General features: G+C 35.9%; 1 protein-coding gene across 1 annotated transcript in view; it reads left to right on the top strand.

Annotated features, from left to right (window-relative positions):
• LOC121367822 (sodium/glucose cotransporter 4-like) overlaps nt 1–12,568 on the top strand; it is a 40,014-nt gene extending 27,446 nt beyond the window's left edge. The window contains exons 11-14 of the mRNA XM_041492210.1: nt 4,674–4,836; nt 6,253–6,474; nt 7,955–8,072; nt 9,176–12,568. Coding sequence (XP_041348144.1) covers nt 4,674–4,836; nt 6,253–6,474; nt 7,955–8,072; nt 9,176–9,390 — 718 coding nt within the window. The 3' untranslated portion in view covers nt 9,391–12,568. The remainder of the gene's footprint in view (nt 1–4,673; nt 4,837–6,252; nt 6,475–7,954; nt 8,073–9,175) is intronic.
• Nucleotides 12,569–14,006: the final 1,438 nt, after the last annotated feature.

Raw genomic sequence — 14,006 nt, 5'->3', positions numbered from 1 at the left:
AGTTGTAAACACTTGACAAGAGTGCAGTGTGTTGAGTCCGTTTTCAAGTGGTGTGCGCATTGTCAGTAACTGGAGACAGGAAACGAGAACTTAACATACAAATAGAGAATGTCATTTCGCAGAGCCAGTTGTAAACACTTGACAAGAGTGCAGTGTGTTGAGTCCGTTTTCAAGTGGTGTGCGCATTGTCAGTAACTGGAGACAGGAAACGAGAACTTAACATATAAATAGAGAATGTCATTTCGCAGAGCCAGTTGTAAACACTTGACAAGAGTGCAGTGTGTTGAGTCCGTTTTCAAGTGGTGTGCGCATTGTCAGTAACTGGAGACAGGAAACGAGAACTTAACATATAAATAGAGAATGTCATTTCGCAGAGCCAGTTGTAAACACTTGACAAGAGTGCAGTGTGTTGAGTCCGTTTTCAAGTGGTGTGCGCATTGTCAGTAACTGGAGACAGGAAACGAGAACTTAACATACAAATAGAGAATGTCATTTCGCAGAGCCAGTTGTAAACACTTGACAAGAGTGCAGTGTGTTGAGTCCGTTTTCAAGTGGTGTGCGCATTGTCAGTAACTGGAGACAGGAAACGAGAACTTAACATACAAATAGAGAATGTCATTTCGCAGAGCCAGTTGTAAACACTTGACAAGAGTGCAGTGTGTTGAGTCCGTTTTCAAGTGGTGTGCGCATTGTCAGTAACTGGAGACAGGAAACGAGAACTTAACATACAAATAGAGAATGTCATTTCGCAGAGCCAGTTGTAAACACTTGACAAGAGTGCAGTGTGTTGAGTCCGTTTTCAAGTGGTGTGCGCATTGTCAGTAACTGGAGACAGGAAACGAGAACTTAACATACAAATAGAGAATGTCATTTCGCAGAGCCAGTTGTAAACACTTGACAAGAGTGCAGTGTGTTGAGTCCGTTTTCAAGTGGTGTGCGCATTGTCAGTAACTGGAGACAGGAAACGAGAACTTAACATATAAATAGAGAATGTCATTTCGCAGAGCCAGTTGTAAACACTTGACAAGAGTGCAGTGTGTTGAGTCCGTTTTCAAGTGGTGTGCGCATTGTCAGTAACTGGAGACAGGAAACGAGAACTTAACATACAAATAGAGAATGTCATTTCGCAGAGCCAGTTGTAAACACTTGACAAGAGTGCAGTGTGTTGAGTCCGTTTTCAAGTGGTGTGCGCATTGTCAGTAACTGGAGACAGGAAACGAGAACTTAACATACAAATAGAGAATGTCATTTCGCAGAGCCAGTTGTAAACACTTGACAAGAGTGCAGTGTGTTGAGTCCGTTTTCAAGTGGTGTGCGCATTGTCAGTAACTGGAGACAGGAAACGAGAACTTAACATATAAATAGAGAATGTCATTTCGCAGAGCCAGTTGTAAACACTTGACAAGAGTGCAGTGTGTTGAGTCCGTTTTCAAGTGGTGTGCGCATTGTCAGTAACTGGAGACAGGAAACGAGAACTTAACATATAAATAGAGAATGTCATTTCGCAGAGCCAGTTGTAAACACTTGACAAGAGTGCAGTGTGTTGAGTCCGTTTTCAAGTGGTGTGCGCATTGTCAGTAACTGGAGACAGGAAACGAGAACTTAACATATAAATAGAGAATGTCATTTCGCAGAGCCAGTTGTAAACACTTGACAAGAGTGCAGTGTGTTGAGTCCGTTTTCAAGTGGTGTGCGCATTGTCAGTAACTGGAGACAGGAAACGAGAACTTAACATATAAATAGAGAATGCTACACTCGCGTCCCTGGCATGTTACATATTGAGTCAAACACAATTTATTTAATGAGCCAAATCGTTTGGAGTAGGATTAAATACAACAGTATCTAAGGGACCAAATGATATAGTATTTAATTTCTACATAACCTAAAAATAATTTTTAAAAACACCCCACACTCAGGCTTTTACAAAGAATACATCTTGTCGAGTTATTTACGAAGGGAGTGCTTGCAGGTTCTAATTCCTATTGCCGATAATGTTAACGTTGATTAATAAAATTGATATAAGAAGCATATCAACACACACAGGCAGTACACCAATGAAACGTGTGGCACCTCACATCTAATCTACCTGCAAGAAAATATGGGGGTAGGCATATTCCATTTCAGAGATTTAATTAATGTTTTTATTGGCAACCGTCATTTTTGCTGAAATTTGCAGTTCAATGTTTGGGGGTATCCCCTGCATTAGTTTCAACCTCTGGTGTATACTGCATAACAGCTGTATAACAAAAAAAGTGTATTTATTTATTGCTAATGGATAATAGTATTTGCACAAATAATCAATGTCACATATGTTTGTACTCCGTAAATATTTGACGGTGCACCTCGAACTTTGATACGTCATAGATAGAAATATGCCTTTGTAACATGAAGCAGCTAATCAGATGGAACATGCTGAATAACAAAATAAACACGAGTATTTAGTTCTCTTGAACTTATTTAAAACTATTCATTTTGAATCCCATCTTAGATTTTATGTCTTATGAATATTTTAGGCCCATTTCGGCAATTTATTTACCGATTTACAGAATTAATTTTATCATGGAATAATTATATTATATGCAATAAAATATGTTTTCAATCAAAAAATCAATATATAGAGGCTCGCATAATACAATTTTAAAATATTAAAAATTAAGAAGCCTATTTTTTATAAAAGAAATATGCAGAAAAGGGAGTTTGTTTCATCAGTGACTTAGTTAATACTGATGGAGGATTTCTAAATTTATGCGAATTTATTGCAAAAATTAATATAAAAACTAACTTTCTAGAGTATGCTTCTTTAATTAATGCAGTGAAATGTTTCATAGGAATATATGGAAAACATAATGATGAAATAAACGAGCAATTACAAACGAAAAACCAGTCTACCCCCACAAGCTAAAACAACTTCTTAAAGACAAAACGGGATGTAGAGAAATATATAAATTGTTATGCTACACAAAAGCCATTCCAAAGTCTCAATTAAAATATAAAAATAAAGGTTTTTGTTATTCACCAGCAGAATGAATATATTTTACAATATACCATTTAAATGCGTTAGAGATACAACTTTACGTTGGTTTCAATATAAAATTCTACACAGATTTCTCGCTACTAACACATTTCTATATACAATACATTATATTAATTCAAATAAATGTACTTTTTGTAATCGTATGCCAGAGACAATTGAACATCTATTTTATGATTGTTGTTATGTTAAAGAATTTTGGAAAGATATTACAAACTGGATATTCAATACTATAGAAGAGTGCATAATTATAGATAAACATATTGCCATTTTGGGTCTGCTTAAAAAACCCCAAATACACATGCAATAAATTGGTTAATTATTAACATAAAATATTATATTTATTCCATGAAAATACAAAAACAAAAATTAAACTTCTCTGCCTTAAAAACTATAATTAAAGAAAAGTTGAAAACTGAAAAATGTATCTTATATAAAAATGGTAATTATGAAGATTTCAAGACAGAATGGGAGCAGTGGTATAATTTATTTCAAACATCATAAAAGCTTATTAAATCTATCAAATATTGAGATATATTTATTTCTAAAATACCTTCTTCGCACTTTATACTCCTTCACACACCTTTTCATAATACTTTCTTGTATTAATACTAATTCCGTACATAACATCTTCTCCTTTATCTTTTTTTTAACCGTCTTGGCCCCAGATAATAATAATTCAAAATATTAATAAAAAACCCCAAACAAAATATCAACAATAACAATATACATAAAGTGTGTGGATTATATCTATTCGTGTGTATATATTTTGCCATTTATATGTATGTATATAAAACTGTGTATACCATATGAAATTTAAAAAATACAGTGAGCTCAGGGCACCCCAACCCTGACACTGACATTTTATATTCTGGGGACAATAAATTTAAAAAATAATAATAAATAAATAAATAATATTTAAATTGAGTGTCTGATTTCACTTTAAAAGTTACGGGGTTCTTTTATTTAGGCGCATTTATCAAATTGCTAAACTCTTTTGTGTTAGTATATTTATATATTTTTTGTTTTTTATTTGTATTTAAGCAGAGTCCTTGAGGCTTGGACCCTCCATTTTTAGTGAATTAATTATTTTATTTTACATTAATGTTAGGCCCCCCCCCCCCCCCCCCCCCCCCATTATTAAAATCGCAGACTATAGTTTATATATTAAGTTTGGTTAACCTACAAACGTGTAAAACATCTGGACAAAGTTACAATAGAGTGGAACAATAGTCTGTGACGCTAAAACATCTGGACAAAGTTACAATAGAGTGAAACAAAAGTATGTGACGCTAAAACGGGAATACGCTTTAAAAATAGACTAGAGTTCCTCGCCATAATCTTTACTTCGTACGTGCATATTTTAAATTATGAAAATAGCAATTCAAGGCTTTACAAACACCAGGATGACCATAAACACTTCGGATGTACAGTAATGGATTTGCTAAATAATAAAATCTAAGTAATGTCTGATTCCAGTTGTCAATATCGGCTCTAATAGGGAAAAAATCCGCCGTAGGCCCCTAGTGTTTAAAACCTGGGGTCTGTCACTTTAAATCGAAGATCTGCGAATGCATTTGATGTATCTTTCTGGTTTTGTGTTTCATGTGCATCCATTAACAAGAAATCCTTTCTTTCCCAGAGTGTGTGTGTTGGCGCTGGTTGTCGTGAGTATTGCCTGGATCCCCATAGTCCAGGAGATCAAGGAGCTGTTCCACTACATCCAGGCCATCACCAGCTACCTGGCGCCCCCTGTGTGCGCGGTCTATGTCCTGGCAGTCTTCTGGAAACGCACAAATGAACCGGTAAAACTTGGTGTCACATTAATGGGACATTCATGAGTTTGCTGCATTGTAAGATGTTTCCGACTAATAAAATATTTCTACGATTAAACTTATATATTGAATATATTTTCTTGTTTAGAATATCAGTGTGTTTCTGGTCATCTTAATATTTGTAAGAAGCCCAAACTGGATTTTGTCTTCAAATAATTTCGTACATACGAAAAATATATTTTAGGAAATAAAATGAAATTTAACCTAATACAAACATTAGAACGATCAGAAACGCTTTAATATACAGCCGCTAATATTTTATGCAGAAAAATATATTTGTTATATAATTATAATCGTTAGAAAGTCTCTGTTAGTCGATAACATCTTTAAAATTGCAGCAAACTCAGGAATGTCCCTTTAACGTGCGCTGATCCAATGTTGGCGCTAGGGATTATCACCCTCTGCATGAATTTCAAAAAGGCTAGACAATCTAGTGTTTTATCAGATATAAGAATTCCTGTACATACTGTGTAGGATAATCGTAGGTAATTTGTTTAAAGCCAAAATGATTATCGAATCTGTATCTAAATTAGAAACGAAGGAAGGAAAAAGGAATGTTTTATTTGAAGACGCACTCAATACATTTTAATTACGGTTACATGGCGTCGGACATTTTAAAACGAAATCACGCAAACTAAACAGATGAGTGTTAAGTTATACTTTTCTATCATTGATTTTGTTATACTTGATCTCTAACCCCCAAATTATGAGCATCTTTAGGGTATTTTGTTTGTTTTGCTGTTTGTTGTTTGGTTATTTGTTTGTTTTAGTTTTGTTTTATTTTTGTTTAGTGTTTTTGTTCTTTGGGTTTTTTAAATATTTTATTATTTTACTATTATTATTATACTTTTATTTTTACAAAACTGAAAAGAAACTAAAAAATTTCATTGTCTTGGGGTGGAATTTAATGAATAAAATTATATTCTTAAAATTACGTATGAACTGATGACCATATTTGTTCATATGAAGGGGGATTGGTTCTAGGGTTTAACGGATAATAATAATAATTACATATAAATTGACCCCCACATGTTTTCCTTCACTTATCGGGCGTTCTGAAGTTTAATGGCTAAACATATTGACGTTTATTAATATCGTATAAACTAATAACAATGTGTATTCATTGTCTTAGGTGGTGTTCTGGGGTTTAATGGCTAAACATATTGACGTTTATTAATATCGTATAAACTAATAACAATGTGTATTCATTGTCTTAGGTGGTGTTCTGGGGTTTAATGGCTAAAAATGTAGACCTTTATTAATTTCTTATTAACTGATCACTATATGTATTCATTGTCTTTGGGGGCGTTCTGCGGTTTAATTGCTAAAATATTGACATTTAGTAATTTCCTATTAACTGATCATCATGTGTGTTCATTGTCTTAGGGGGCGTTCTGGGGTTTGATGGCTGGTCTGTTGGTGGGTTTGATTCGGTTCGCCTGGGAGTACTCCTACCCCGCTGTTCCGTGTGGCGACACCTCGGGGACCGTGAAGCCCGACATCATCGCCAAGGTGCACTACCTACACTTCGGCATCCTGCTCTTCTTCATCAGCGCCACCGTCACTGTGATCGTCAGCCTACTCACCAAACCTATACCCGATGAAAATGTGAGTATTACTATTATTACTACAACCACCATTACTACTGCTGCTGTTACTACTACTAATGTTACTACTACTATTATTATTACTATTACTACTATTACTACTACTCAGTTGTTATTGCTGCTGCTACTACTACTACTACAACCACTACTATTACTACTACTACTATTACTACTACTACTACTATTACTACTACTACTACTACAACTGCCATTACTAATATTGCTACTTCTATTACTACTACTATTACGTGTTGTTGTTGTTGCTGCTGCTGCTGCTACTACTACTACTACTACTATTACTACTACTACTACTACTGTTGTTGCTGCTGCTACTACTACTACTAATACTACTACCATTACCATTACTACTACTGCTACTACTACTACTACTACTATTAATACTACTACTACTACTAGTACTACTACTACTGCTGCTGCTGCTACTACTACCACAATTACCACTACTACTACTACTATTGTTGTTGCTGCTGCTACTACTACTACTAATACTACTGCTACTACTACCATTACCATTACTACTACTGCTACTACTACCACTACTACTAAAACTACTACTACTACTACTGCTGCTATTACTACTACTACCACAACTACCACCACTACTACTACTATTACTACTACTACTGTTGTTGCTGCTGCTGCTGCTGCTACTACTGCTGCTGCTGCTACTACTACTACTACTATTACTACTAGTGCTACTACTACTACTACTACTACTATTAATACTACTGCTGCTGCTGCTGTTGCTGATACTTCTACTACTACTACTACTACTACTACTTCTGCTACTACTACTACAACTACTACTACTAATACTACATACACAACTAATACTACTATTACAACTACTGCTACTATTTGTGACAGTGATCATGGTTTTCATGTTTTAGTTGTTTGAATTATTATTTGTTTTTATCGGCGTCTAAGTCATCCATTTGTGAGCTTTATGTACACAGTTGCTCCATATGTGTATGATGCCATTTACAAGTTGTTTAATGACATGTACTTTAGTTGATATTTACATGGTAAGTACATGTATATGTAAAATTTGTATATTTTTATGATGTGCCAGTGCCAGAATATTCCAATAATATTTTCAATGTGAATTAATCTAGAAATCAGTTTGTTTCTGTAATACTTATAGTATGGTGTGTTTTTAGCATACGAAATACATGAAAGATAGTGCCCAACTCTATCTTAATAGACACAGAGTAAGAGGCAATAAAATAATAGATATGTGGTAGATAGGGGTGGGGTGCGGCTCAGTGGTGGTAGATAGGGGTGGGGTGCGGCTCAGTGGTGGTAGATAGGGGTGGGGTGCGGCTCAGTGGTGGTAGATAGGGGTGGGGTGCGGCTCAGTGGTAGATCGTTAGTCTAGGTTGTGACGGATCATAGGATTAATCACTCTCAATTATCTGTAGTGTTTGGAAATGAAATAAAATCTTTCTTTCTCTATCCAGCTGTATCGACTGACGTTCTGGAGCCGCTATGAAACTCGTGAACGTATCGACATCTCACCTGACGAGGACGTTGCTAACGCGGACGCCGAACCTGCTAAATCACTCGAATTTGTACAAGGTATGTGCTAGTCTATAGATCCATGGACGTCCACCAACTCGTAATTCTGCTGGGTATAATATTTTGTAGATTTGTTTCAGCACAATACACATTTGTGTGTGGGGCGAGCATCCTTTGGAGTTTGTTTCGGGTTCTTTCGTTCTTTTGGTAACTATTTTATACTTCCGTAGGTGTGTGTATGTGGGGGGTGTTCATTTAAAATGTAATGAATTGAATTTGCTTAGGTAGGTAGGTAGGTAGGTAGGTAGGTAGGTAGGCAACTAGTTTTACGTGTTCATATACCACTGGTGTTTCAAACACGCCCATTTCGATCCGAGTCTGGCCTACGATATGATTGGGAACCTAACTCGGGACAGTGTTTTTCTTAAACGCCCGTGTTTAAGCATTGTAAATGTATGTAGTTACACGCGTGTAACACACAAACCGGTGTTTAAGCATTGTAAATGTATGTAGTTACACGCGTGTAACACACAAACCGGTGTTTAAGCATTGTAAATGTATGTAGTTACACGCGTGTAACACACAAACAGGCTTTGTAAATTTCGCCCAGTAAGTTTAAATGCTTAAGATTATAATACCGTTGACACACCAAACTTCAAAACGTATCGATGCGTTTTGATCCCGATAGGATGCGGGTCGTGACACGCCAAATACGGGTACCAAACCGTATCAATGCGTTTTGGTCTCAGTTCAAGACTGGCGTTTTGTGTAGGATGCTTTTCGGGCATGCCATTAGTAGTCTGGAACCAATTTCACAAAACCTCGTAAGACTAGTTTTGCACGTAAACGTAAATTTACGACTAAATAACAATTCTTATTACTAGTATAGTACAGTAAATACAGTTAGAAGTACACATATTCATTTTCGTTTTTCCTTAAAACGCTGCATCTTCCGTTATGATATAATTTTCTGCGCGAAATAGGTTTCAAACAATGACTGGGCCTTTAGTCTGGTATAACTGATAGCCGCAGACGTAAACTTACGATGTTTTGCGAAATTGGCTCATGGTTGGTGTGGCAACATTTCGCAGAGTAAGTCTATAATCTACTGTACATATAGTAAATTGTACTTGCAGTCATGACATTTATGTTACTTTTTGCAGAGGAATACGACACCCTTCCATGGTACAAGAAGGCGTTCGAGTGGGTCTGTGGTATCGAGAAGATGGGCGCCGTCAAGCTCACGCCGGAACAGACCAAGGCGTTGGAAGCGAAGCAGACGTCAATTCACGAGTCGAAGGCATGGCGGCGAGTCCTCAACATCAACGCTGTGATCCTCATGACGCTAGCCGTGTTTGTCTGGGGGTTCTTTGCCTAAACCTGCCTGTGAGACAGACCACTATTGGCAAACACTGTTGGCAGACAGTTTCATTCGATGGGTAGCCATGGTAATGGATACCGGTGGACACGTACATATATATACATATTTAGCTTATTTTTTGAGCGGGAGTGCCATACGAAATTTATGAAACGAGTTTTGAAATTGTTTTTGTTTGTTTTTCTCTCCGAGCGAGAGCGAGGGGTATAAAAGTATTAAAACAATTACCAAACGAGTTCCATAAATTTTGTGCGACACTTATGCATGTGTGGTAATTTATTTTTTATCCGCATTCTGTAAATTATAACCAACATTAAGTATGAGCGTATTCACTGCACAATTGATGTCCATATAAATCTGAACGAGAAGAGCTGTAAAATGCTGAAGTATCACCCCATCGGTACACACTTAGTAAATGGTTCCCATTTATTAACTATAAGAAAACAACAACAAAAGTTCAGCTGTGATTAATTACTTAATCAGTCCATGTATTCAGTTACCTTTTTATGTTCTCGTTACTGAAAGCAAGTTACAACGCCATAGCTAAATGGATGATGTCAATTTCACAAACCGCAACTGTTACAAGGTTGCAGTCAGTATAGACTAGTGACGTCAAAAGTCTGCCATAACAATATGTTGGTACAAGCTATAAAGATTATTAAAAATAACACAGTAATTATGTAACCGTTTATTGTAAAGCATGCGGGTAATAAAGTATTATTCTATAATCTATGGTCACAAACAAGTTGGGTGTGGGGGATCTGGGCACATGCTCCCATCGAATACAGGTGCCCTTAGATTCATGTGAAGACATATGAAGTACAATTGTGTTGGGTTTCTACTTTGTACATCGTTTAAATTAATATTGCCAGTCTGATTGGTTGTATTACTAGGTCTTCAGTATGTGTAGGGTCTCAACGCTGAATAGGTTGGATTTACTGCACACTTTGGCCCCACACTTGGTGGCATTTTAAAGCTGAAATATCATAGTTTTATCATTTAACCATTTTAAATAATTCATCCCCATTCTTTCGCCAGGTTTTTATCATCGCATAGCATTCTCTGATATCCTTTGAGAAAAAAATCGCTAATATAGATGTCTCATTAAAATGTGATGTTCTCCATTTTGACACTCGGATAGCGAGGTTCCTTTTCACTGTTTTGTCTTACATGCCGTAAATCTCCCATATTTCATATCATATAAGAGAAGAAACGGTGAACTTCATGTTGTTACCTGTTATTGGAAAATATGACGATGGTTCTGAAAATATACTTATTTTCACATTAGTAATACGCAGAATTCTAGCGTTTGTCGCAACGTTTTACATTACGTCATAGTATTACAAAATATGGCTACAAATGTTGTATGGAGGCAGTTCTATAAAGTTCGATTAAACTGTAGGTGCGTTTGAATTTTGCATTAAAAAATGTTATAATATGATAAAACGAGATTGTAACTTTAAAATATGATCAAATACAGTAATAGAAATTTGCTGGTAATAGAAAAGTAATCAAATCGAACCTTATTGTAAAACATTAAAAATACACATGCACATGTATTGGCAATTTATAATGCAAATTTATCCAAAAAAATATTTTAATTTGGGCATTTTTAGCGAATCGGATTAAACTACCCCAGAAAAAAGGTCAATATATTGACTCAAATCCGACGAATGAGGTCCCTGTTTTTTTAGGAATATAATGAAATTGTTAAATGTACAAAAGGGCTTCTTCATTTTCGATTCCTTGGATCCGCCGGTTGTAAAAGATGTAAACTTGGAAAACAATGATCCCACCTCTGTGGTGTTAAATTAAGCTTCTTATGCCTAAAATTAGTGCTGAGAATTGAAATGAACGTAGCTTCGCTACACAGCTACGTGTGCAATATTGCACGGGTCCCAAAACATTGTTTAGTGCTTTCAAATTATGCCTTTATAAAGTTTCCGTATAGCAAGAGTTTCAGGATCGATTCCTGTTAACGTAATGTGATAATCAGTGTATAGGTCACGGAGTTATAAACGAGCAATAGCAAATTTGTTATTCAAAGTAGAAGCTTTACAATTATAAATGTTTACTTTAAAACGATTATAATCTATAAATGCGCTGCTATTACTTTTAACTTATAACATGTCATAACATATTTACATACACTGAACACAAACAAAAACCCCACAAATCGGGGTTATGGTTAGTTCATAGTTAGAATATGTTTACATGATTACAAAGACCCATTTCTGTAAAATGGTACATCAACCTGTAATGTTTCCGAATCTCAATATTATTATGTTAATCCCTTCTTTAAAAAACACCTGAATTTAATGTAACAATTGTCTTTTTGTGTTCAGTATATTTGCTTTGCTGGTATATTTGAATACTGATTTTATTTTTAAAGTGTCCATAATACAAGTTAGAAATGAGTGTACGGTTCACATATCAATAACTAACATTGTTTTTGTTGTACAGGGCTTCTAAAGTATGGTAGCCCCACTCCCATGGCAAGTCATATTCAGTGTTGGGCTAGTAAATAACTACTACTGCCATGCCCAATGGCTAGTGAAAAAAAGTTGTAAAATCCTGCATTTAAGTCTATTTTGTAAATATGAGTATCCTGCCTCCATCTCCACCTCCCAATCTTAGTGTTATTAATCGCTATCTCTATCTTTCGGTAACATACTGATTATTACTATTAGTAAAATTGTATTAAGTAGGGCTAGTGAATTTATAATTGTGGCTAGTACATTTTAAAAATCACTGATCCCATGGCTAGTGGATTTTGTAAAAATTCTAAAAGCCCTGATTGTATCACTATCAAGCAATAATATTAGAATCCTCTGTGTGTTTTAACGCTAATTAACCAGTTTCCCCACGCATAAGCAGTGTATAAATACTGTCATAATATCACCTTAGATTTGTGTTCAGAATTCTAGTTGTGATATATACACAGACACCTTGCATAACAGGTATCTCTTTTCAAAGGGTAGTTAGACGCGGCATGCATAGCGATATATTTTAATCTGTATATAAAGGCCACCTACTTTTTAAGACCACGTTTTAGGTGCCTTGTGTAGTCTTAATAGATAGGTGTTGAATATTATAATTTAGGAAATGGAAACATATCGGAATGTCTCTATGATCCATTTCATGTATTTGTTGATAATAAATATATACGCAATCAGTAGTTTTAGTGTGGCTTGTTTATACGTCCGAATTAGATGATGATGATGATGATGACGACGATGATGACAACGATGACGATGGCGACGACGACGAGGATGATGACGACGATGATACACAACTTGAATATGCCCTATGACGCAGGTGTCGGCTTTATCGGATAGAAAACATTTCCTTCTTCTAGAAGTGTTTCTACTTGTTACCAGTATGACATTTAATGTCAAACATGAACGAAAATGATCTCAAACTAACGATCTGCAGTGTCAGATTAATTAAACTTTTAATATTTTAGATACGAATACTTGGCAACTATACAATGTCCAAATGAAACTATACCAAGAAAAATTAATTATATTCCTTTGTAATTTGGATAATGGAAATGAAATGATGGTTAAATGTTTCTGCTTTTATGGAATGCAATTTTGTGCACAACATACCAAACACCACTCGCATGAATGATCTTTTGAACATGCAACATATTTTGGGGGGGTTTTCAGTAGTCTCTCGGTCTTGGTATACGGTACTTTCTTTTGGACGTCAGTATGTAATGTGGTTGTCGAAAATTAACCATTTTCAGTACGAATTACGCTCTAGTTCAATCTTCACATAAACAAACAAGGTCGGCTCCATCTGACTAGAGAACAATCGAACCTGTTTGGGTTAGGAGCTCTGTTGTGCTCCGATTTGTCATCCAATTACGGGTTGGTCTGAACATAAGATGGCTGATGTCAGACCTAAATAAATAAAAGCAGGTCAAATAACTACTTTTGTCGAATTAGTTGGAAGTGTTCAGATATAATTTTTGTTACGTTTATTTTCCCATGAAACTTTCTGTATTTAGTATTTTATCCCATTAATCAGCCTCTTCATCCCAATTTAGACGTTTGCTGTTGAAAACCCAGTACTAAATTTAAGCCTTTTTCCAGGCATGACGGAGCAGTGGGGGAGGGGCTCTAGTCTCAATAATTCTGAATTAAAAATATTATTGGTAGTAAATCTTAAGGCAGAAATGAATTTTACGTGTAGAATGCAGGGAATTGCAGTTCAGGACACCTGTTTTCAAACATTTTACGGAGGAGCCTACCCCGACCCCCCTGGAAACTTTGCTTTGCGCCATCGATCTCAGTCAGCCCCTCCCCAATGTCTACATGCTTCCGCCGTGCTGTGTTTCCTCCAGTTATCATTGTAAAGCATACACGTTACGTTTTCTACGTATCTTCGTATTATACGTTCTATTTATCGGTCGTGTATTTGTTCACTGCATGCTAAATTACACATACAAAGGTCATGTTGCTTTCACTAAGCGAAACGCACGTTTGTCAGAGAAGCAGGTTGGACTGAATTAGAATTATTTGTTCAAGATGGCACGTAGTTGTGGTGGCTTTTGAAAAATCTACCATTACAGACTGACACCAGTTTTACAGTGTAACAGGTGTACTTAA

Source organism: Gigantopelta aegis, chromosome 3 (genome assembly GCF_016097555.1).
Source record: "Gigantopelta aegis isolate Gae_Host chromosome 3, Gae_host_genome, whole genome shotgun sequence".
In the NCBI taxonomy this organism is placed as follows: Eukaryota; Metazoa; Mollusca; class Gastropoda; order Neomphalida; family Peltospiridae; genus Gigantopelta; species Gigantopelta aegis.
This window is presented reverse-complemented; position numbering and strand designations above follow the sequence as displayed.